Genomic DNA, 27,517 nt, shown 5'->3' with positions numbered 1-27,517 from the left:
CTCTGTCGCATTTAGAAAACTATTCTTTTACTCTTATAAACCGTTTTGGGAAGTAGTTATTTTTTATGCAACAGCCTATATTTATTTTTAAGTAACTTATAACTGAATTACTTCACTTCAGCTGCTCGTTAAAAATTAAACTTTGAAGTCTGCTCTAAAAACTAGGGTTCTTATTTAGACACTCATGAAAGCACACTATTTTCACACTAAAGTAAGTAAAACTATTTCGAGGGATTATAACGGAGCGAACATTCGGCTCCGTTAATTGCGATTAAAGAACAAACATGTAATTCCTTATATAATGCAAATGAAATAACACTAATAAATTTTTTTGTCCATTGTGCTTTGTTTAAGTAAAGTTTATTCAGTTAAAATATGAATTACATTTTCATAAAATATTACTTTTTTTGTGCGAAGGAAGTATTGTAATCACAAAAAATTCTGGGTATCATATTTCAACGAAAATATGGTGTCCGCCGAAAACTTCGCTGCAAAAACATAGCGGACAAAAACCGTCGAGAAGAAAACAATGCAAGGGGAAAACACCGTGGCACAAATCATCGTGGGAGAAAATAAAGCAAAGAGAAAACATCGTAGTTCTAAAACAGCGTGATACAAAATAGCGTCGTCGAAAATAAAGTGGTTCAAAGACTTCGCAGTTTAAAAACATCGTCGTCGAAAATATCGTGGTAAAAATAAAGTACCTACAAATCTTCGCATGACGATAACATCGCACACATGCGTTTTTCAGGATTGTGAAATGATACTGTCATAATGATTTGTGAGCGCAAGATTGAAGGAAGGATAATTTTTACTTTCATATTTTTTTATTTATTCATTTAGCTGACAGGACATTTAGCTGACTGGGACACTTAGCCGAGAGGACATTTAAACGACAGGGACACTTAGCCGACAGGACATTTAGCCGACAAGAACAGTTAGCGGACAGGACATTTTGCGGACACGGACAGTTAGCCGACAGGACAGTTAGCCGACAGGACATTAAGCCGACTATGAGTCTGGCCCTTCCCAATGCTTTAAATTTCTAATACTTTCGCATTTCATTCCTATTTTTCTCAACACGTCATGCTACACACATTCTCGTATAAAGTCGTTTCACTCCTCTCACTAATGAAATTTCCTTATACAAATAATTAGGAAAAGAGAAATTCTATGTATATTTTTGAAGTGAAATTTTTTTGAAATTATGCTCCATTCTAATTCCAGTAAATAATACTCAAAATGCGTCCGCGCAACCCCAACTCGATCCAAATCATTTAGTAGGCGCGGCTAGAAAATAAGAGTAGAGTTGCATATCAGCACCGATTTCGATATATGAAGAATGTAAAATGTAGTTTTTGCGGAAATTTATTCAGTTCTGAATGAAACAAAACCTTAAAGAATATTTTACTTCCAAATTAAAAATTATGCAACAGTTTAGTGCTATACACATTAACCTAAGTAAGTATTTTAAGCAAGAGGCATGGTCAATAAAATGTTACAGAATTTTTATCTGAAGAATTGTGGCATGAACTGCCTATTATAGGAATAATTTAAAGCTTTGTTTGGCTTAAAAATTATCTTGCTTAATTGTTTTTAATAAAAAATAAAATATGTTTACTCAACTAACCCTTCACCGCCAAAGTTCCTATAGAAGGTATAATTCAAGAATAACAATAATTTTTATTTCATTATTCGGATTTTTAATGACAGGGAAAGGAAATTCCAGTAGTGGGAGAAGCGAAACGATTTTTCTAAGAAAAAGAATGTAGCATGATGTGTTGGGTAAAACAGTAATGAAACGTAAAGGTATTAGAAATTTGAAAGCATTAGGAAGAGCGAGTTTGGAAAATTAATATCATTAAGTAAACAAGGAAAATTATTAATGATATGAAAGTGTTCAAAGGAAATCAGTTGATTAAATGAAAAATCTTTACGGACAATTTTTGCAGATCCCATATTAAAATAGAACTAAGTCACCGTCGTACTTAGCTAAAAAAATTCTTTTTTCCTTTAGAAAATTAATTCATATTCCCTGACGAGAAATTTCAACGCATTTTTCAATTTGGCAATTATACACAAAACAGCACGATGCATATCAAACAATGCCAAATTACACATGAATTCAAAGCACATATGAGATCTTTAAGAATCAAAAAATGAATTTTACTGATAGGTGAAAAAATGACTTAAATATTGTACTTATGGAGAAGGCGAGAAATTTTGTAATTGGTAATAAGTTTAAATAATTAATCGGTACGTGTCAGTTAAACGTCACTGTCGGCTTAGTGTCCTGTTCACTAAATGTCTTGACAGTTAAATGTCCTGACGGCTAACAGTGTCGGCTAAATATCTTGTCGGCTATGTGTCCTTGTCGCTATGTGTCCTTGTCGGCTAAATGTCCATGTCGGTTAAGTGTCCTTGTCGGCTAAATGTCTTGTTGCTAATTGTCCATGTCGGCTAAATGACTTGTCGGCTAAATGTACGTGTCGGCTAACTGGTGTGTCTCGTCGGCTAAGTGTCTGTGTCGGTTAAATGTCCTGTCGGCTAACTGGTGTGTCTCGTCGGCTGTCACCCACCACCCCTGGAATGCCCTTGCAGTACGTGCGTGGTACTCGAGAGTTTGATCTAGTGGTGACGTAATTTTCGGGGCCATAGAAACCAGCAGATTTGCAAATCACATTTTGCCATCGGACATTTAATGGGTTCTCCTATGAGCAAGGGCAAAATGTCTTTAAGACCTGCACCAAGTATAGATTTATTCAGGCATCACCTGATCACATTTTATATTGTTTTGATTTTACTTTGTACAAGATTTTATCAGAACCTCCTAGTTTTAGAATTTTTGGAAGTATTTGAACTCATGAATGTGCTACAAATGGATTAGACCCGTTCGGGAATTGGAAACAACAACAAAAGATCTCAGAGAGAGCAAAACCTTCAAATTTTAGATACGCTTTGCATTGCGTTGTATTGTTGTAACGTTCTTAATAGTTTGAAGTATAATTACTTATTCTGCTCTATGATACTGAAAAGAGCTGTACGTGTGCTTTTGTAGAAAATTTAGGAGCTGCAAAGTATTTCTTTTGGGAAAAAATAATCCAAGAAACCTTACGCACGCGAAAGAATGTTCATATAAAATCCAAGATGACGTTTCTCAATCATTTTTACCTTATTTCCTCAGTTCCATTTTTGGTCAGAATGTTATTTCTTCCTGAGGCATTTAAATTTAAACTATTCGTATAACAAAGATAAGTTTAAAATTTATTAGTAAACATTTAATATTTGTGTATTTACTAATGCGTACGTTGCATTAAAATTAAATAATGCTAATTCTTTGAAAAACTGGAAAAATATTATATAAGAAAGAATTTACTTACGAACAATGGTTTTCAAAACTGAGTATGACAGGATAATCTGATGTCTTAAATGCACAGTCTGCAATAGCTTCTAAGACTTCCTGAAAAAAAAAAAAATTAAAAAAAAAAACATTAGTTCCTTAATTAAAATTTTTTATGCAACTTTGCAAACACAGTTAAAGTTTTTAAATCTCAGCATCGTAAGTACTCCTAAGCAAAAGACACACTTAGTATCTAAAATGAGTATTAGGAAGTAGAAGTAAATAAAAAAAAATATGTTTATTTTCTACATTTCGCACGTTTACTCTTTTTTGATTTAATTAAGATTAGCTTTTAAAACAATTAGATAACTTTTTTTTTCTTTTTTTTCTTTTTCTTTTTTTTTTTTTTGTTTTGTTTTTTTAACAGCATTGCGAATTGGAATATTTTTGCTCGCGTACAAAGTCTGTTAGTTCGTTTTAGATTAAGCAAAACCTTTCTTTCGAAACTGATAATAAACTATCAACTGACAAACATTAATGCCCTGCTTCCATCAGGTTATTATGACATGAAATAAAAATGAGAAAACAAATATATGTTAGCAAATGGTACACCGAAACAAAATAAATAAAAGGTTTCAGATTTTGTGTGAAACAGAAAGGAAAGTTTTTTTCATTTACACACACGTAAACGTTTCCAGAGCATTGGATAAAGTTTCACAAAATATGAACTATAAAACTAATTTGGGCTTCCAGGTGCCTATATTCGGGTGGAGGACTACGTTATTCAAAATTTAATAGCTCTAGGTACCGTTGTTTTTTTAACAGTGCGAAGAACATACATGCTATATTCATGAAGATTCTTCATTACTGATTTTTTTTAAATATAATACACGCTGATAATATTTAAATGGGAGCAATTTGAAAAATGAAACTGATATTTATAGTGAACCGACGCAAAATATCATTTGGACGCTAATCATCCTTCTGGGCTAACGTCTCTTTGCGCTATAAAAGAAAAAGTTATATGTCTGGATCTACTGAGCCGATTGATGCTTCTTCACTTGCGTATTTCATAACTCAAAATCTTAACTTATGATGAATATTAGAGTTATATATAAATTTTTTCTAACGTAGGTGTTTTGACACAAAATTGGAATTTTTCTGAAGAATATACATATTTTTCTCCATATATCGTTCTTACTCCTTGTTTTTTAAATTTGTAAATTAAAATAATAAATTTGAAATAATAAATTTGTAAATTGAAATAATTTTTATAAATTTTCCGAAAAACATTTAAAATTATAATATATAAAATTTTTACAATAGATATATCTCTAGTAGCAGTAGTAGTAACGGAAGACGTAGGGCACCATCCTCTACCATTGCGGTTAATCGGTTTTGCCCACGTCCGCCCTTTTTTAGCATTTATTAATAATTCTAAAATTTTTACATTGCCATATGGTGTGGCTGATTTACAATACAGTCAAAAGTCGTTAATTCGGACACCCATAATCCGGAATGAATAATCCGCACCTCAAAGATACAAACTTTCTGCGCATGCGTCGCATTGACGCATGCGCGTAAGACCTTTACCGCTGCGAATTTGCGTGTGCGCGTGCGCAAAATACGTTTACGAATGCGCGTTTAATGTACAACGGACGGGATAAGCTAAGCTAAAATTATCTAATTATCTATTTCAGTTAATGTTGCAGATTGCGTTGTTCCTTAATCTTCGAAATGGATCCGGATTATTATTTTTTGCAGACTGTTAGAGCAATTTTATAAAAGTAAGCTTGAACTTTTGATTATGTCAAATAGAATTTCCGATATATATTTACTAATATGTAAAGGATATACAAAGCGAAAGTATCGTTCGGAGTCCATTAAACAAAAAATGGAATTGCTGCAAAAAATGGATAAAGGCATATTCTTTGTTTATCTAAACTTAAACGTTTGTTTATCTAAACTTTGTTTATCTTTAACGCCGCAGCGGCGTGCAATGAATTGGAAGTTGATTTATCAGCACTATCCTTATCTTGAGGGCAGATGTTTTTATTTTATTTGGCTTATAATTGCTTACTCAATGTAGTATTTCATCTCAATGTACTCCGTCTTTGATATGATTTAAATCAAATGCCTCGTCATTATAATTCGCTTCCGATAGCGAAGAAAGTGACAGAGTTTATTGAAAATGAATAAATTTCGATTGACAAATTAGTCGGTATTCTCGACACAGCAATTATAGGACTTGAACAGCGGACCTTTGTAACTGAACAAGAAATTATGTCTGTTTATAGAATTAAAGAGAATGTATTATCACATAAAAAACGAAGCAACTGAAACAACTTACATTGAAAGAAATGTTTAATAAAGTAAACCAATAAATATTAAGCTTTTCTTTTGTCAATTTTGATACCCTTTAGATCATAATTGTTCTTTATTTCGTAAATTACGGTTTCATATTTTTACTTTTATAATTTCTGCATGCCATTTTACCAGATTTAAACTGATGATCTATAATCCGGAAAAATCGATAATCCGGAATCGCCGAAGTCCCGACGAGTCCGGATTAACGACTTTTGACTGTAGTTGTATTCACATTATTAACATAACGTATTACATAAATTTTAGTTGGAGAATTTTCTCTAATTAATTTCTTTCTTTTGTTCTCTTAATTTTTAAGCATTATATATATTATTTCTTTATTGCGAAGTTTCTCTTTTGTTATTTGCATCATTTCAACTAGAATGTTCTCTAAGTCCTCTTGCAAAATTCCTTTCATTTTACTGCAGTTCTTTCACGAGTTTCTCGGTTTCAAGGTTTCTATTGTATTCCTCATATTATACCTTATATATTATTGTAATGTCTTCCAGAATAGTACCTTCTCTTTCCAAAGTTTTTTTTCTAGATTAAAGATGTATATCTAGGTATACCTGCAAATAATTAGAGATTCTATTCAAAATTACCCAAAATATACGTAAATTTATATTTACGTATATTTTGGGTGGGCCTTGTGAAATTCGGCCTATTTGTCATAAGCGATAATAACGCCAAATGTGGTTTACGCCTAATTCACTTTGTAATTAGATTTTATGTTTTACTTGATTCCAGCAAAGAAAACTAGGGCTATTTGCCTAAGGAGAGGGATGCCTTCGTGGAGGACCTTATAAGGAAAACTGGATCGTAAACACGTTATAATTGGGAAAACCACAACAACACTCATGCAACTAGCCCGTTCACCTGAAACCGAGCACAGGTCGGAACTACCAGAGTTCAACAACTTTACGTTGGTGAGCCTAAGCACTTTTAACATATGGTTAATATTAGCCAACGTCCTGTTCTCTTGAGAAAGAACCACGTGGGTCCGCTGATTGACCGGAAAGTAATCAACAAAGGAAACTCGTTAAGGACCTCCCTCCCCTTGTTTGGTTTTCTTACAACGAAAACGTAAAAGGAAAGGAAGAGGCTTTTATCTAAAAGATGCCGTAGGTATAAGTCGCGCCAAGCGATTGTGTGATCCGCATCACGCTGAAATTTAGTCTGTTCGTTCTGCAGCTGAACTGATGATTTACTGTTATTTAATTCAGAAATCTTTGTTTAAGTTTCAAAATAAATATTCAAAACACCACTGGTATAATTACTTTCCATCTCGGAAATTCACTTACGGTACATCTTAGTTATGATCTTCAGTAAATTTCAATAATTATTTTGAATGAGAAATTTTTAAATAAATTTTTATCAGAATTATTCATGGGCAGTTTCTTTATTTTCACTTTTTTAATAATACCTTATAAATAGTTATTGATAATTTAAAAGAAGCTGTTTTTTAAATTTATAAAGAAAATTAATCAAAAGTTTAAAGATTCTTTCTTTCTTTTTTTTTTTTTTTTTTTTTTTTTTTTTTTTTTACGTAAGAGTATATTTGCTCCTTTGCCATTTTATCATCTGTTAGTTTACTTAACTTCATTTTGTATTCAAAGAAATTTACTTTGCAGATTTTAAAATTGTGCATCGTATATGCATTCAGTACTTCCGATTGCGTTAAAAATATAAATAAAACATGCTATCTTCTACTAAAAAAGCCAAAGCAACAAATTAAAATATTTCTGAAGATATTTCATGATATATTTTTTAAATAAATTGTTGTTTATATTTCAAAAAGTATCTAATTACCATCAAAGACCCTTTGTCTCAAATCAAAATATATTTTTATGCAAACAGTGAATTTGGAAAAAACACATTTTTAAATGTAAAATTTTGATTTTTTAATACTTGAATTCAGATCTTTATTAATGTAACGAATGATGACTACTGTCACACTTATTTACGTTTCAATTTCTGTTATATTAGAATTTATTAAAATTCTTCTAGTAAAAATTTAAAAGGCTCTCCTTTTTGGACATATTACTAACTTTATATCAATCGAAATTTTAACACCTGAAAACTACTTTTTCTGTTAACTCTGCCAAAAGAAAAATTAAGTGAGAGACATTGACAATTCAACCATTGCCTCTGTTATCTGTCATATTCCTCGCTTTAGGTTTCGGTGAGTTTACGCTTTTCTTAGTTTAAAAATCTAGGTTTAGATCCTGCGCATAAATTAGGATGGTTGATAATTTAAATATTATTTAAATTTGGCAAAGCACATGGAGGCTATCTGCCTTAGGGAAAGAATGTTTTCACGGAGATCCTTCTAAGTGGCTTGTATTCACGCCGCACACAGGAAAATTACGAAAACAGAAATTCAGCCAACTTGTTGGCCTTGGTTGCTTTTCGGAACAAAATATCAGCAGACTTATATAACCGCTCTGCCACCTGGTGGAAATACTTGAATTAAGAGCCAAATTATTAGATTTAACTAGCATCTCACGTTATTAACCAGTTATTATGATTTAAATCCTTACTATAACTATTTTTTCCGTATTCCTCACCAGAATACAAATTAGCTTTTGCTGTATTGAAGCTGAGGGTTTCGAATCTTTAGTTGAGATAGTTTCTAGCATTCGCGTCTTTCTATTATTACTATTTTTAGCTAGCTCTGTTAAAAATATTTCGGCTTTAGCAGTCATGCTAAAGGATTTTGCCGAAGCATATTTATATGCTCTGGAGCACATTTATACAATATATATATATAATATATATATTATTATAAATTTATAAATATATTTATTTATATATTTATAATATATATTTATTTATAATTACTAATTATAATATAAAATATATAATATTAATTTTGACGGAATATAAATGTACGCTATCACAAAATATATGCGCCAGCGCTTTTTGTTTAATGTGTTGCATTATACTACGCATTAAACAGACGACTTCAGAATTTAATTGTATCTTCTGTTAATTCAAAATATCCACGAGTTCTCAAGATTTGGTCTGTAGCATAAGTTATGCCTTTATGTTAGAGTAAAATAAATTGGCTATTTAAAACTTTTTCTGTATTTTGTGATTTGCTCAAAAGTTAGTCACAACTATATATCTGTATAGTCGGGATTTCAGGAAATTAACTCTAGTTCCCGGTTATGCAGATTCCAGTTTATCTAAAAGATGCCGTGATTTAGAAATTTTTAAACTATTATTACATTCTCAGGCATAGACAGCCGAGTTTTGTCAACGCGTTAGATAGCCAATCCATAGTGCAAGTAAATGTTCAATTGCATTTTCTTTTACTGCAGTCACCTGGTGTGCATGAAATCTAAGCTAAAGACGAGTTGATTATCTCCCTGCATTACTTACCAAGGAAAGATTAAACAGGTGTTTGAAGTAAGTGACATTAGGTTTATCTTACAAGCTGAGGTGTCAAACCAATGCTGCAAGTTTAAATGTTTTGCTGAGTAGCTAACTTAAATAGCTGAAAACCAAGCAAATGATTTTTAATTTTACGTTATTCATTCGCAGATCATTCTTTTGTAATATAATCCCACCGGTCAAAGCAATTCGTAGGGGCACTCTGTCCTGAAAAAAAGTATATGCATCTAGTCTTCACGCGTGTTCCTTACATTTGTCTTCGTTTGATTATTTTCATTTCACAAAACTCAAGCGTCCTTTCAAAGTTTTCCTATCACGGAAGACGTAAAAGGAATGCTACATTTATTTTTAGTAGGGTCAAAAACTGATTTCTACAAGCCTTCACTTTAATTACCAGACGTACTTGCATTGAGACATTAAGTTGAATCAAATGTGAACTCTTAAAAGTTTCTGTTTTTTAATACATTCCGATTACTTTGCCATACTATGAAAAAACATTAAAACTTACTTCAACTGGCAGCATTTAAGTGATTCAGTTAGTCGGAATGATTGTCGCAACTAGAAATTTGAAGGTAAGTCAAAGTAAATGTCGAAACATACTATTCGAAACTGATACTTATTCAAAGACGAATTTGTAATATTTGTTTTTTGAGGGCTGTGTTTCTTCAATTTTGACTTATTAAAACTTAAGTAAATTTCGACTGATTATTTAAGTTTCCTCATTAAAGCGAAAATCTTATGCGTGATATAATAGCGCGTAATTTCAAAGTATTTTTAACAATGCAACTAAGAGTTAGAGTTTGGCTTCTTTAACCATGTTTCTTCTTTTAGTAAAAGTGTATGAAATATGTATTTTATATTAACCCTCTTACAAAGAATGTTTCAAACAGCTAGTTTTTCTTTATTGCAACTAAGAGTTAGAGTTTGGCTTCTTTAACCATGTTTCTTCTTTTAGTAAAAGTGTATGAAATATGTATTTTATATTAACCCTCTTACAAAGAATGTTTCAAATAGCTAGTTTTTCTTTATTATAGTTAAGTAAAAAATTTGGCTGTTCAATAGGTCATTTATTGGTCTTTATCAAAATTATATGATTTTGAAAATTCGCATACTATATTTATGGTGTCCGCCGAAAACACCGAAAGGAAAACAACACAAGACGAAAACGTCATCATACAAAACATCGTGGGAGGGAAAAAAGCAAGGAGAAAACATCGCAGTTCTAAAACACCGTAGTAGAAAATATCGTCATTGAAAATAAAACAATTAAAAATGTCGCAGTTTAAAAACATCATCGTCCAAAATATTGCAGTATAACATAAAGCACCTACAAATTATTGTCCTATCATATCATAAATGGAGAATTCAAAAATGTGTCAGTCGAATTTATAGGAGATTCATGAATTAATCTAAGTAAGTATACGGATTAATTTATACTGTCAAACAACAAGAATCAATTTATAAGTCAAACAACAAGAACCAACGATATATTTGCAAGTTTTCACAGGACTAATTTCGATGGTTTTACCGAACCATCACCCTCAACTACCAAAGCGCAAAAAATTTTTAATCTAATTTTTTTGTGCTTTGACAGTTTGCGGATATATCTGTAGAATGCCTCAAGAGAATCTGTAAGGCTCTAAGGTTTTCCTTGAGGCAGTAAACCATTTAGAAGAAAAATTTAAAGCATTGAGAAAACAAAATACTTATATATTTATTTTTATTTAATTAGTTTTATTTATTTGCATAAAATTTAAGTTTTTTTATGTTATTTGAATTTTAAGATTTAAAAACTGAAAAATTTGGACTTATTCGGAAATATTGATAATATTTTAACAAACTGAATATAGGATGATAAAATTGTGTAAAGTAAAGGCACATTTATAAAACCGTGGAGAACTCTTTGTATGCATATTATTCTAAATTATAGATAATATAAATTCCTTATTTATATACCTTTTCAAAACGTCCATATGAACCGTGTTTTATGGTATTTTCATGAAAGTGCATGCTTAAAGTACACAATGCGAATGAATAAATAAAAAATTAACAAATAACTATTTGAAGAACTATATTTCAATCAGGCACCTGAAATAATTCAAATTAAATTATAAAAAAGAGAACAAATATCTAAAAATAATAACTGTGGTTAAAAAGTATAATACGAAGTAAAAATGTATGTAAGAAAGGTTAAAAACAATATTTTTTTCGTGCTAGCCCAGAATGAAAATGAAAGTGAAATAGGTTATCGTAAACTGAGAAGTTCACTAAGTGAATTATTCTTGGAATAAATTAGAAAATATGCGCTAAGGTAAATTTCCGAATAAATGATTAAATTTCGCAGCAAATTTTATAAAATTTGGTTTTGGTTTTTAGACATAATTTGAGAAATACAAATGAAATGTGCCACAAAATTGGCATATAATTTTTTAAAACGGCGATATTGTGTTAAAATACGTATATTAGAGCAAAGCTACATATAAATCTAAAATATATCAGTCGTGATTTCGAGACATAAAAAACGCAAACTGAATTTAGTGTATCGCCATGAGTGGAACAGGAAACATGGAAATGTTTTGACTGGATATATATACAAATAATATTTCTTACATTACAATAAAGCCAAACAATTTTATTTTCAGAGAAAAAAAAATTCACAGCAGATAAAGAAACAAAAACACGTATTATTTTTTTCGAAGGTCAATGTAATATTCTTCTTCAGTACAGAATAGCTACAAAAATATTGGACTTTATGAATGAAACTAATTGAGATCTCGCCTGGAAAAAATTAAGTAAGCCACCATATCTAACAGGCAAGAAAGAGAGAATATAATAATAGGAAATAATTATGTTATACATAAACAAATATAAATCTGTCGAAATTTAAGGTTTACGTCGATATGGCAAAGAACCTTGAGGACTATTTGAATAAGAGAATAGATGTCTTTATGTAGTATTCTCTATAGAAAAATTGTATTTATATTCCCCATGGAGAAAATCATGAAAATACACAAGCAACCATCCCTTTTTAGCCAGGAATCGAGTCAGGACCGAGCTTGCAGTGTTCAACGGGTTTATCAACCTGGCCATTGGTGGACCTTTATACAGATTATAGCATTCGTTCCCCAGAAAAATACTCTGAGACAAGTTTTGGCTATATTTGTGATAGTTTTGTTATTTGCATACACGCTTATTTCCTTCGTGCTCTGGTCAAATCCCAAAGCTCGTTCTATTCTCTTAAGATTCATTCGAACACGTGAATGTCTATCCTGGCAAATCAAGCGCGTTATTAGTAATCTCTGCAATAAAGAGTAGCCTACCAGCGGCCGAACGGTAAAGTCGCTGAACACTGGTAGTTCGGTCTGAGGTTCCAATCCCGCGAACGGGCTGGCTGCATGGGCGTTTTCGTGGTTTTCCCCATGTGTAACGTGTATACGAGCCAGTTTCCCTTAGAAAGTCCTCCACGAAGGCATCCCTCCCCTTAGGCAGATAGCCCTCGAGGCTTTGCCGTAATTAAATAACCTAACCTAACCTGCAATAAAGAGTAGCTCTTGCAGTAGGTCATACGAAACATCTTTAAAGTTTCCAATAACCGCTTAGTTGCCAGATCATTTTTGCGGAATGGTAATACCCTTACTTTGATAAGATTAACCGTAATACCAGAGAGGGTTCTAGACAATATGCGTTTTCTACTTGGTCAACATAAAACTGACAAAAAATTTTCAACAGAGTTCGCAGATAACCGGCAGTGCCGTAGTAATGAGTTGGCGTCGGATCGTCGATGGTGTTGGCCGTTAAACTTCGCGCTCCGATTTTAGTTGATTTTAAAGGTGGAAATAGCTACAGACGGTATTTTTCGTGTTTTAAAATGTGTGCATAAAGTGTTCCTGATCAAGTAGATACCAATTTTGTGAAATTCGACCTGCAAATTTCAAAGTTATGGTGATTTTGGATAATTAGTTGTGGTTTAGTTTTGCGAGATTCCAGCAATGGGGTCTTCGTTTTGTGAAGTTTTGGATCGTGTTTTGTGCCAAACAGGTGTAGAAATTATGTTCTACAGCTTCCGTGGATTGCATAGATTTGCGTCATATGTATTTTAGATAAGTATTTACTGATTTATCTTCAATTTTGTATTTGTTTACATTGTACTTACAGTGTTCATAGACTGATATTAAGCTAGAGACTGTTTTTGAATTAATTAATGGTCCTTTTGGTGAAATTAATTGCAATTTTCTTTTAAATATTAATGTTTTTTATGATTTTATGACTTACAAAAAATTTTTTGGACAGTTTTATCACAATTAGGATAATTAATTAAGATTTTTATACTATGGTACAAAAAGGACGCTATCTTACACCACTGTTCTTCGAAATTCTTAAGAGTCTGTAACCAGAAGTTGCCATACGCATAGAAAATATGTTCTAAATTTATATGTTGTTACTGATTATAATCTCTAGAGAAGTAATGTTTTTGAACTTGTCAAACTAACGTTCTGAGACTGTGGTTCTTTCCTGGAAAACTCCATAGACTATATGTTAAATTCATGCTTATATTACTACTTGAAGTCAAGTGATAATTGTTTTCATTTCTGTGCTATAATGTTCCTTGGGGTCCTTTTTGTTAATATAATAATTCAAATCGTACTTACTTTTAATTAGTCTTTTGTTAATTAATGATTTTTGTTTAATTGGTTCTTTTCTGCTTACCGATTTGTTTTTCATAGTGTTTTTATTTCTGTTTCACTTTTAGTCATATGTTTAAGGGTTTTATGATTATATAGTAACTCCCTCTGCAGAAAAGCCCATTTTATAGAATTATAATAAAATGTCTCATTCTAATGTTACGCTTTCTCCGGCACATTCAGTTTCTTCAGTCTTAGATTCTTCTCCTGGCTCTGTACAAGATTTGGCTCCAGAAAAGGTAACTGGGAACCATCTATCATTTATTAATGAATCCTATGACGGTATCTTAGCATTTTTAGTTGATGCCAATGCAAAAAATAAATTAAATAATAAAGATGCAGCGAAACTTAAAAAGTTTGTAAGCAATATCAGATCACATTTAAACAAACGTGAATTATACATAGCTCACCTGGAAGGTTTTAACGCCTGCTTGAAGGAAAGAGTCTCTTCATTGGAGGAAAAGAATTCTTTGTTGGAAAAAAGACTTTTGGAACTTGAGTTAAAATTTAATCAGTTAACACAGCTTGACCAAGCCACTGTCTTACCACATTCGGAAATAGCGTCTGATTTAGAGGCTTGTCATTCACATAGTTTAGACGGTAAATTTGATAAAGTGAATTCGGAGTTATCTTCTGCAGAAATTGTTAGGCTCACTTCGAAGCCTTCACAGGTAAGGAAGATTCCAGCTCAACAGGATCACGTTTTGATTATCAAGGCTAAAGATACAAGCAGATCGCCAAACAGTATTAAGACGCAATTAGTTCAGAATATTAAACCGCAAAGGCTCGGAGTAAATATTTTACAAGTTCGTCCAACAAGAGCCAAAGAGTTACTTGTTCGTTGTAAAGGGGAAGAGCAATTGGTGACATTGAAAAAAGCCATTTTGGAAAACTCGGATTTGAAAGAACATTTGGACCTGAGAATTCCAAGACTACCAAGAGTGTCTTTCATAGTTTTTGGGGTTCCTCAGGATACTACTTCTGAGGAACTACAAATTGCTTTTCAAGAACTCTTATCATCAGGTGAGAAGAATTTTGTTTTTCCAAGGGAACCCAGATCCAGAACAGACGGTACGTGCAACTGGCTTGTTGAGGTGTCTAGAGAACAGGCACAATTGTTGAAGGACCTGAAGAGAGTCTATATTGGTTTCGCATCGTGCTTCTTTCGAGAATTTCATAAAGTGACGCGTTGTTATCACTGTCAAGCCTTTGGTCATTTAAGTCTAATTTGCAAAAATCCACCGGCCTGTGCAAAGTGCGGGAAGGGCCACCTTACTCAGGAGTGCTCCGAAAGCATTGCAAATTGCGTCAATTGTACTCACTCCAACGCCTCTGCAGGAACGAAGTACGAGACATCACATCAGGCTAGCTCATCACAATGTCCGCTATACAGGCAGGAGATTCTTCACCTCAGCAACACTCAGAAGTGACAGGCTCAATGAACATACCTGTTACTCAGAGCATCTCGGGTCTGACTTGTGCACAAGTAAATTTACAGAGATCAAGGGCAGCTACTTTAAATTTTATTGATTTTATGTTTAGAAATGAAATACAGCTTGCTCTCTTACAAGAACCTTATGTCAAAGATGGCAAGATCATTGGATTACCAAACTGTAGTAAGATATTCTTTTCTGGTTCTCTTAAAGCGTTGATAATATATAACGGCCCTCTAAATCCATTTTTTGTGGCGAGAACTTTAGATGCAGTGACAATTCGCTTGCAATTTATCAATAGAAGTATTAATATTACTAACGTTTATTTTCCACCGACGGCCGATTTAGATAGCAATTTAACCGAACTTTGTTCACATATTATTCATAATGATCATTTGCTTATTGCGGGTGATTTTAATGCTACGAGTCCTCTTTGGGGTGGAAATCAAGAAGATCATAGGGCTGCTAAAGTTCTTGATTTTATCCACGAAAACAGACTGTGTGTTCTTAATTCCCCCGATTCAGAGCCAACATTCTTGACTGTCAGAGCCAAGGGTTGGCCTGATATTACATTAGCTTCATCTCCTTTTGCAATTTCTATTACAAATTGGAGGGTGTTGACAGGTTTGTCTATTAGTGATCATCAAATTATTTTGTTTGAAATTGGAATCTCGGAAGACATAATTTTGAAACGTAGATTTAAAACTTCATATGGTGGACATGAAAAATTTATTGAGAAACTTCGTCCACGAATTTCTCAATTTATAAATTTATTTGAATCTAATACTTCTCGAGAGGATTTAGAAAATAACTACGACTTTTTTATTGGTTCATTGATGGATGCAGCAACAGCGTCCTATAAGTCGAAAAGAGTACGGATTAAAACCTCTACATCATGGTGGTCTGACTCGCTCACAATAAAAAGGAACAAAGTTCATGCTTTAAGGAGACGTATGCAAAAAGAAAGGGATGACAATATAAGGCATTCATTTAAAATTTCTTATAAGAAGGAACTAGCAATTTTTAAAAGATTGATTATAAAGACAAAAAGTGAATCTTGGAAGGCATTTTGTGCTGCTATTGAAAATCCTTATGGCATCACTCAAAAGATTGCAGTGGACAGAGTATTTCGACCTCTTCAGCTGCCAGTAGAGGTAGCTCCGGACTGTACTTCTCTGGGAGAGAAATATAAAAAAATTTTAGATGAGTTATTTCCATTGGATTTGGAGATTGACGATATGGATTTACATAAAGTAATGCGAGAAAATTTTAAAAATCAAACTTGGAATTCTACTTTAAGTGACTCTGCCCTCCTGGAGCTTGAGGAATTAGAAAATACAATTCGTTCTCTACCATCTAAGAAGGCCCCCGGACCAGACGGTCTTGATAATATTATCATAAAGATACTTTTCAAAGAATTCCCCCAATTGTTGTTATCTTTATATCGAGCATGTTGGAAATTGGCTTTATTTCCACGGCAGATGAAAATTGCCGAAATAGTTTTATTTGGCAAAAAAGGTAAAGATCCTGCTATTTTGTCTTCTTATAGACCAGTGAGTCTTCTTTCTTCTTTAAATAAACTCTTTGAAAAATTAATATTGAACAGACTAAATTATTTTCTAACTGAAAATAAAGTGATCAGCGACTTTCAATTTGGATTTAAAAAGGGGGTTTCAACTGAAATGGCTGTTTTTAATCTGCTAAACACAGTAAAACGCAACAGGGATGGTAACAGGCACACGTTAATCATCTCCATTGATATACGTGGTGCATTTGACACGGTCTGGTGGCCTGACATAATTGATGCATTGGATAGCGCAAACTGCCCTGTAGAAATTTTGAATTTAATTCGAAATTATTTGGAACAACGCAAAATTCAATTAACCCTGGATAATGAAATTTTAATAAAAGATTTGCAAAGAGGCTGTCCACAGGGTTCCTGTTTAGGACCAACCCTGTGGAACTTAGTCGCTAATTCGGCCTTTGGTATGTTTGAAAATACTGAACAAGTAACTTTGCAAGCTTATGCCGACGATTTTCTGTTAATTATCTCAGGCGTAAAGGACATTGAAGTAAGAGCTCAACAAGCGATTAATAAGTTTGTAGAGTGGGCAGACATGCATAAATTAAGAATTTCCGAAGAAAAAACTACTATGCTGTTTATCGGTAGGAAAAGAAAAATGCGTCGAAATCCGTCTATAAAAATCCATGGAAGGCCAATAAAATGTGCAAACACCTTGAAATATTTAGGCTTTGTTATCAGCAATACGCTGTCTTGGTTTCCACATGTGAAACATCTTAAACAGAGATGTGCCGTTCTTACGAATGGCATGACAAAGACTATGGGCCTTAATTGGGGTACTTCCCCAAAAATCTTGCGGCTGTGGTATAAAACAATCACTGAAAGAGTTCTTTTGTACGGAGTCTCCATTTGGGGTTTTGATATGAACAAAACTATGAGTGGCTTACTGAATTCAATACAGAGGCATCAGCTATTACTTATTTCCAAAGGTTATAGAACAACCTCGACAGCCTCACTGTAGATTTTGGCGGGTATACCTCCATTAGATCTGCAGGCTCAAAGAGACTCTTTCTTAGGACGGATCCTACGATTACGTTTGAATGGGGATTTATGGAACCAACATCACCTAGTAAATGATTATGAACTACGGGTTCCATCTAATCTTGGCCATCCTGCCTCTTTAAAACTCAAATCTGCAGTCAATTTATACTATACGGCTCCAGTAGCCAATGACATTGCTCTATTTACAGATGGTTCTAAAACTGAACGTGGAACAGGTTGTGCATTTTGTGTATTTAACAATACTCAAAAGGTATATACATGGACTCGAAGGCTTGATAACAGAAATACTGTTTTTCAGGCAGAACTTTTAGCGATAAACGCTGCTCTCACTTATGTTAAAAGAAATCTATTGGGCAAGACTAAGATCTTCAGTGATTCATTATCTAGTCTGCAGGCTATCTCAGACATTACGAATAGAAATCCGATTGTACAAGTTATTCAAGAGAAATTGCTAAGATTTAATTCATCTGAAAGACCACTTCTTACCTGGGTGCCAGCTCATGTTGGCATACTGGGCAACGAAGAAGCAGATACTTTAGCTAAATGGGCTGCTAATGATATCAACGGAATTGAAAATCCAACGAAATTGCCTTTTTCACACTTGAAGAGCGAGACTTTAAATACACTGCTTGTGAAATGGCAGGAAAGATGGACTAATGACTCCACAGGAAGACGAGTCTTCTCTTTCTTTCCAAAAGTTTCACTCAGTCAAAGAAGCACATCGAATTTTTATACTCAATTTTTCACTGGTCATGGACCTTTTAATACATATCTCTTTCGATTTGGACTACGTACGACTGAGCTTTGTTCTTGCGGGGAGTTGGGAGACCCTGAACACTTTATCTTTCACTGTCCATTTACTAAAAACCTTCACTTGAATAAACCTTTAGATCAACACAGGCCAAAATGGGCTGAAATGATATTAAAAAACTATAGTGAGAGTAAGAAATTTAAGGAAATTATCCTTTTCTGTCAGGAATTAAATTTTTCTGTAAATAATTCTCTCAGATCATCTCTATTGGGAGTGAGTAATTGACTTTCAGCGACTGTTAGATTTTTACTGTATAATGGTAATTGTTTAACTTTGTGTGTTTGATGCTTATTATTGTTCAGTTTTGTTGTTTCCACTACTTATGTTACTGATTTAAAATTAGAAGTGGTTTTACGTAGAACAGACGTATCTGACATTGAATGCATCTATGCTCTTATAAATTGTAACAGTTAATTGTAGCTTATTAGTTTTGTAATTGTTAATTAAATTTAACTGAAAATTTTTGTGACAATTTTATTATTTTGCATATTTTAATGCGTTTTTTTGTAATTGAATTGATTCACTTTGGTGAATTTGATAGGCATTAATTGTGCATTCTATTATAAAAATTTGCATTCATGATAGTTATTTTATATTAATTTTCTTTACTTTAATCTTGAATGCATTTTGTTTTTGATTTTGAAATTCTGTAAAATTTTGTGTCGGCATTTTTCTAGTATTGCATTTGTCTTAGCGATGCCAGCAAACCTAATCTAGAATAATTATTTTATATACCTTTTTGCACTTTTCTGAATTGAATAGTTGACCTGTTTTTGTGAATTTTATTGGTTTTACTTGAGTTCTCTATTGTAAAATGTGCATTTAAGGCAGCATTTTATAATAATTTTCTTTGACTTATTTTTGAATGTATGTGGTTTTTGGAATCGGAATTTTTCATATATTTATGTTGGCATTATTCTTGTACTGTATTTCTATCGCGTCGCCAGCAAACCTGATGTAGAGTTTTTATATTACTTGGAGTGGTTTTGTTTTTAAACCAAATTTATGTTTTGCATTGTAATAATATCTCAGGTTCAGTGTATTTTATGATAATATTGTTCAGGTATTAGTTATTGGTTCTTAATTCTGAATTCATATGAAAAAAAATTTATTTGGCAGTTTATTATTGTCTTAGTTTATCTTTATGCATTTTTTTTTCCTAAATTGAATGGTTCTTCTTGAATTTGTGAATCTAATTGATATTAATTGTGTATAATGCAGTAATGGATGTATTATATTTTGTTTGTACTATAGTTTTTATTTAAATTAGTTGGACTCAGTTTTGAAAGTATTTCGTATTTTCAGTACAAATTATGAAAGTATACTCGGTTTATTGTTTGAATGCTATAGGTACTACTTGTAACATGCTTTCTTTAGGGTCTTTTATGACTATGTTACTTATGTTCTTGTGTTCTTGAAGGCCTTGTATGCCACTGTAAACTTATTCTGCTTAGTCATAATAAATAGCTTCTGGAGGCAGGGGCTTTAATCCGTGTAAGGCAGACATCATGTCAGCTAGGTAATGGAGCCCCTGTTCTCTGGTTAACAGTGCCGTAGTAATGCAAATAGCAGTATCATAGTAATATGTCCTCCGCTTGGCGAGAACTGACCCTTTATTTCTGTCTTGCTCCATTTGCAGAGTTAAATTTTATAACTTTCACTCTCTTCCTCTATTTTTCGTAATGCTATATGCGATCACTTTTCTTGGATTAAGCATAACTCTTTATTAAATATAAATCTAACATACTGTATTTCCAAAGATAAGATGATGATGGTACGTTTTACTTGCAGAACATATTATTATAGGCGTATAACACACTGTCATATACTTTGAGTGTAATAATTTAAAATTACCTATGTGAAATTTTGCATGTTCTGAAATTAAATAAAAACACGCAAGTGAACATGCTGCCAGTTCATTTAGTAATCTGTTGAAACCAAACTCAAAATTTATTACATATAAAATTAGCCAGATAGTTTTTATGTAAACGAAGCTATTGAGCCGACATTTTAAACATAAAATGCAAGATAAATGGAGATAAAATGCACAGTACACCCCGACGTTCATAAATCTGTAAGCTGCAAATTTTCAAAGTGTAAGCGAGGCATAGGAAATTGATTTAAGATGAAAGTTTCGAAATTTTGACCCAGAGCAAACGTAAACACATTGATATAAAATTGGTGTAAAATTAATTTACATATTAAATAAATTTGGGAAGAATTAATTTCTTTGAAGAGAAAAGCTTCTACATGAAGAAAAGCAAAATCTGCTGTCTGACTGTTTTGAATTTTGAGTACTTCATCAAATATTAATACTTTTAAAAACGTTAAATTTATGCATTTGATATTTTTGAAGTGCAAAAGAGTAATTTAATCAAATTGCTGAACATTAGTGTTATCACAGCGCAAATGGACTGAAAATCGGAAATGTTCGTGTTAATTCTTTTTTTCAAGCAAGATAAAATACTTTATTTTATAGGTTTTCATTTCCATAGAGATTTCCCTTTTTGGATGGGGGAGAGTAAGAGAATATTATGTTCGCAAGATCAATAAAATACTTTGTTTAGAAAAGTTAAATTTCGAAGTCGAAGTGAAAATCATTTTCGCAGTTCTTTTTCGAGTAAATGAACCTATAAATAAATGGGTGCAACAGAAGAATTTATTTTGTATTTTCATTCTAAATAAGAAAAATGTTATCGAGTAGATTCCATTTATTTTCTTTGAAACCTAAATCTGTGACGTAATGGAAAAGAAACAAAATAGTGAAAAAAGAACAAAATAGACTTATAGTAAAATCGTTGACAAAAATATTTTGCATATTTAGAAACATATGAAAAAGTAATGGATTAAGTAGGTAAGTATCAGTATTTCCAAATCAGTGTAGTGTATTTTGTATATTAAATACTACTATATCAGTGTTACCATATCAAAATTTATAAATACGAATTTCTAAGCAAAAATCAAATTGCAAGAATATAAGACAAAAGAAGAAACTCACGAGTCTCATACAACTGCAAGTTTGTATGAGACTCATGAGTTCTCTGATAATCTTAAAAATTATAAGTTTGTAGAGACATTAAGTTATTTCGAAGCAGAACAGATGAAAAATGAGCAATGCCTTGAACCACGGATCTCTTGATAACGCGTCGAGTTTGCTGACGACCACGAAGGCATGTTAAGGAAGCGGAAGAAATTACTTATATATTCCCCCTTTTAAATGGCGACTGGGTATACGGGTCCCAGTCGCCAAATCCTGGTGGTGGAGAATCATCATCCACCACCGTTTTTAGTTCAGGTGCCACTGTAGAGACATTAGGTACTTTTTGAAAGTAGGAGAGATTGGAAAAAGGGTCAGCTTCAACACCTAGCAAGCATCGGACTACAAGTAGGAAAGATGAAAAATGTGCAATGCCCTCGCCAGGACTGGCACCACGGACCTCTCGAATGCGCTCCGAGCGTGCTGACCACTACACCGCGAAGGCATGCTAAGAAGGCGGGAGAAATACCTTATAAGTTAAATACAGAAAACTGTATTTTAAATAAAAATTTAAAATAGCCCAATTTACTTAATACCTTTTGCACATTCAATCATTTACTTGAATAATTTAGAAGAAACGCTAGTGTTTGCTAGTATATTAAAAGCAAATATACAGATAATGTTACAAGTTATTTTCCCCCCTTTCCTAGCGTTAGTGGTGTAGTTTTTCTGCACGCCGGGCCGGTGTTCCAGAGGTCCGTGGTTCGATTCCCGTCGAAGGCGTTGCTAATTTTTCATCTTGCCTACTTCCAACAAATACCTAATGTCTCTACAATATAATACAGGGTAAGGAATAGTATTATAGAATAAAGGATAATATTGTACTCTAAGGTAACTTACGACAGAATTTCAAATCTCTGTCTGCTTTTTAATGATAGTTGTACACATTTTACCTGTATAATATTTCTGGCATATGTTTTCTTCTTTATTTTTTATTCTCATTCTACCATTCATGTAGTTTTAAGGCAAATTTTTTCTTTCTGTAAGTACATTTGTCGACAGTATTGCTGCTTAGAAATAATTGATAAGATTTGTTTATTATTACTGATTTATTAAGCTACGTTTATATTTCTCTCAACCATTATATTTTTGAAAGGAATGCTATTCTATATGTGTTGAGAATTTCTGAAACATGATAAATGTCTCCATAAAAGTATAGTGATACAAAACTACTTCCCAAAGCATAACTCCCTTGTGTTCTATATACCATTGTAACTCGATTTTCCTAGAAATCGCAGTTTCCTTTTCCTTGCTTTGATAAATGTTCTCTCTCAAGCGAGTGCTTTTTCTTTCGCTACCATAACACTTTATTCTCATACTGCAGGTAGCATTTAGACATACCATCATTTTTGCGCTTCTCGTGTACTATTACATTACATGGCAACATAATGACAAAATAACCAGAAATTTATAGGAGTAACGTAACTAATTTTTTTGTGGCATACTGTATAGGCAGAATCTCTAAATATAAAGAAATATTTCAATGCAGTATGTTGATACGACAGATAATATTGAATATTATCGAGCTAGTGTTAGTATTTTGCTTTCTCGTGCTTGATATTTCAAATAATAATCTTATTTTGTAATATTTCTTAAGAATATGTTAATTAATTATGAGAATTGCAAAATTATATACAGTTTTAGTTAAGAAAAGGCATCTGAATTAGCATTAAATTAATCTGTGCAGATACAAATTTTCTTTGGTTGATTAAAATTTAATGCTGTGACTTCTGGAAAAGTATCAAACTGCAGTAAGTAATATATGTAGGAAAAGCACAATTTGATTCCGTGCTTGTTTATCAAAATAATGTTAACAAAAGAAAATAACTTAATAAAATATTTAATAAAACTATGAAATTATTTTAGAAATTTTTGTTACAAGCATTATAAATTAGTGATTAAATATTTAAAATAATCTATTATCCAAGAGCGAATGTTAAAGCTACGTAAATTTCAAGATAAAAGGAATTACAGCTTCAAATGCCCATATTAAAATTTGATTGTAATAATTCTTATACATTTAACATACGAATTTTTTCATATAAAAGAATTAGCCATTTTTGGCGAAGGAAATTCAGAAGTCAAACAACAAAAATCAGCGTTATATTTGATATATATTGATTTTTGTTGTTTGACTTCTGAATTGGTATTTGTTCGGCGTGTTATTGTGTTTTAATTATCGAAAGAAAGGATATGTTTTTTTTGACTTAAAAAATTCATAATAATAATAATCAGGATGAATAAAATAACAAATAAATTTGGCGAAATTTACAGAAAACATGAATTAAATTTTTAATGATAAATATTTTCTACCAGAAAATTAGCAAACAGACGGATACCAAATTAGTTTCAACACACTTTTCCGAAGTACTTCATTATAAAAAAGGTATAACAGAGTAACACAGGCACGAGAGCGAAACACTTTTAGTTCATTCTTTCAACGCTTAGTTCAAATTATCTTTCTTGAAAATAATAAAGTACACAGTTTTAATAAAATTCAATTCTAAATGACCGCTAAAATATTGGTGTTTTTTATTCAGATTAATGCTATTTAATTGGTATGATTTTAGCAATCTTAAGGACCAGTTTTTATTATTACAGCCGGTCCTATTGCTGTATCACTTCTAATACAATATTCCATGCAGTAAAAATCTTAATGTTTCTTTACAGAATAACTTAATAACTTGGATATTTCGTATCAGAAGACGCGGATAGAAATTTGCATGTTTACTAAAAGATGTCACTTTCGTATTAACTGCTAATGGTCTACATCCAACCGTTTCATAGATATATAGTCATGTGCATTATAAAAGGAATGGTGTACTTGCTATATAACATAACTATAAGATATTATTGTAAAACACTATGTAATATGAATGAAATTAAAGCATGCATTAATTCATTATTCAAACATAAATATTTAACTTTATCTAAAATCTATCCTATAAATGAAGTTGGCCGGTTTTCAAATTACTTCCCAGTATGCTAGCAAAAACACAAAGCAAACTCCAAAACCGTTTGTAGCAATATTTAGGAAGTGAGTAAAACAACGTATAGAAAGTAGTCACGTGCATAATAAAAGTTTATTATGAAAAGAATATTGCAGCGTCGCTCATAGTGTATTATGTAATCAAACATGCTTATAAAAAACTGGCACAAAAGAAATTAAAAATATAAGACAATAAATTTATTTAAGTGTTAGATTCCAGTTGGGTAGTGCTGTATTTCGCCTTTTATTACTGAGTTTTATGTGTCTTTTATCGTCATTTTATTATGTTCGTAGTGAAAGTATTAGGGTTGTAAAATTGCTTCTTCACATCTCTAAATAAGTTTTGTAAAATGTCCTTTGAGTATCAAGGGTTAAGATTAACAATCTCTGACATTCCTTATCAAAATGCAGATAGACGAAATACAGTTATTGTGACAGAGGATTATAACAAAGAAAATGATTGAGTAAAACTGACAACATTTCAGGAAGTCTTAGTTCCTAGCTGTTCCTAGTAAGTGAAAAATGTATTCACTTACTAGGAACAGCTAGAAAGCTTAAAATGGCTACTGTGATGCAATTTGGTATAAATAAACTATTAACACGTGTACCACCAGAATGTATAAAAATGTATGCTAAGTGATAAAATGCTTATAAAATCTGAGGTCAGACCTAAAGTCACATCATTTTGAGACTAAGACGTACATTTGTCAAAAGCAGGCTATTAAAAACCTTTTAAACAGAAGGACTTCTGATCCAGTGTGGAAGTAAAAAAATGGTGCCGAACTTTTCATTGATTTTTATTGCTTGGTGTATGTACATTTGAAGACTTAGCTATAGGGGTTTGCGAGAAGACAATTTATCACATCCGCTGCAAGTTTGAGCACTTTTTTTTTCATTTCTTTCCATGCTCTTTTTATCCTCGTGACTACTGACGATGAGGAAATTGTTTCCTGTTTCGAATCGCTTCCTTTTTTTCCCCAAAACGTTTTAGAGCTAGAAGGAAGGTGAAATGAAAGGAAACGATTTTAGAGACTCTACTTCGGAAACGAAGCATCAGAAATTCTTTCTTACCCATTAATATGAAAAGAAGCATTTTTATAAACATTGCAGAGATCGTATTAAACTGAAGTTCATGATAAAAAATTATAAATCAGTGTTATGAAAATTGTAATAAAACAATAAAAGAAGACTGGCAAAATAGTAAGTAAATGTTTTTAAAAATAACATATTGGGAAACATTTTTGATTGAGGAAATTAAAGTATACAATTTAGAGATTATTTATGAATTGCATTCGACTCAATGTTAGCAGAAGAGATGACGTTCTGATGAGGATAACGAAAACAGATATTTCAAATAATAATACAACTAAATACAACGCCAAGCAAAGTAAGTTCCCCATACCTTAAAACCATCAGGAACAGCAGATAGGTTGACCAATAACAGAAAGTGCATACGCAGCCATATCTTACACAGGAAACAAGCCTATACTCATGGTTTCAAGGCTAGCAGTTATTCGGACTTACATTTACCGGATAAACAGTTAATTAGCGAGGAATTTATATAAATGAAAGCAAAGTTTTCGCCATTAATATTAAATTTCAATGAAAGGGAAATTCCTTCCTTTTTCAAGCAACTAAAAATCAATAATTTTAAAAAGTGACATACATTAGAAATATTTTCTTTTCTGAATAAATGATTTAATTAATTGTCAGGCTTGTATAATCAAAGACTTTATTGGCATAATTTGAAAATATCAGTATAGTTATATCAAAGACTTATAAGCAAAATAGTACATCATTCATTTAAAATTACAAACCTCATGCAGAAATCTTTCAATATTGTAGTAGTTTATGACGAAAGTAACTAATCTGTATATTGTAAATCTAAAGTTGCTTTATTTTGCATTATGCGTTTGGGACACTCTATAGATTTTAGGCTGCTTTTATATATTACAAAGGGAAGGGCGAATGCATTCCGTAATAAATACCTTATTTATAAACACAGCAAAAAATTCCTAAATGTGGCTTTCTGGCAAGGCAAACATGCTGACAATACTAATTTGTTCCACTTAGTGTCCAGAACAAGAATCGTTATTATCGTTATTGACATAAACCAGTTTTCGACTGTGTTGCAAATCCCACACATTTACGATATTTGACAAAGTAAAGAAAATTTAAGCTCAACACAAGTGGCGTAGTGGAAACACGAATGATATAAGTTGTTATATTTTTATGAAGTTCATCTTATTCCCGATTTAAAAATAAGTTAATGCAGTTTCCAAAGGAAAGAAAAGTAAATTTCTATGAAAAGCGTAATAAGAAGTTTGATTATTAAACGCTCTTTTTACTTCCTTTGTATGAAGTAAAGGAATTGTTGTAATAGCGAAAAATTACGGGTATCACACTTCAACAGAAACATGCATTTTTATAGCTCCGAAATCCATATAGACAATTTTTCCATGACTTCTGTACGTACGGATAGAAAGGTTCTCCATTATGAAACGGCTAAATCACCGATAGATTCGGTCAAAAGCCTTCGAGTAAGTTTCTCTCTCTCTTGACACACACGCACATATATATACACATATATATGCAGGGTGCCCCATTGAAAGTAGATAAACGCTGACATATAAGGTGGGATATAATTAGAATATCTTCAGTGAACAGATAGCGGAAAACGCGTGTAAGTTATGGGATATTCACGATCAGTAATAAGTGGATGTCGCCTTCACAGCCTCTTACCACTAAATATCCTGTAATAATATCTGGCATCTATAAAACATTCAGACTGCTTTTTCACGAATTTAGTTGGCATATTGAGGATGTACCGTAGTAAAAACTGGCGTTCAGTGCATGGCTGTATCGTAAATTATACTTTCTG

At 32.3% G+C, this 27,517-nt stretch overlaps 1 protein-coding gene across 2 annotated transcripts in view; it reads right to left on the bottom strand.

Annotated features, from left to right (window-relative positions):
* Nucleotides 1–27,517, bottom strand: part of LOC118189843 (1-phosphatidylinositol 4,5-bisphosphate phosphodiesterase classes I and II-like) — a 783,373-nt gene that overhangs the window by 205,433 nt on the left and 550,423 nt on the right. For both annotated transcript variants that reach the window (XM_085816200.1, XM_085816205.1), the window contains exon 11: nucleotides 3,381–3,460. In XM_085816200.1, coding sequence (XP_085672326.1) covers nucleotides 3,381–3,460 — 80 coding nt within the window. The remainder of the gene's footprint in view (nucleotides 1–3,380; nucleotides 3,461–27,517) is intronic.

Source organism: Stegodyphus dumicola, chromosome 1 (genome assembly GCF_044657685.1).
Source record: "Stegodyphus dumicola isolate Sdum_Otavi_A_Nest chromosome 1, ASM4465768v1".
NCBI classification, from domain to species: Eukaryota; Metazoa; Arthropoda; class Arachnida; order Araneae; family Eresidae; genus Stegodyphus; species Stegodyphus dumicola.
This window is presented reverse-complemented; position numbering and strand designations above follow the sequence as displayed.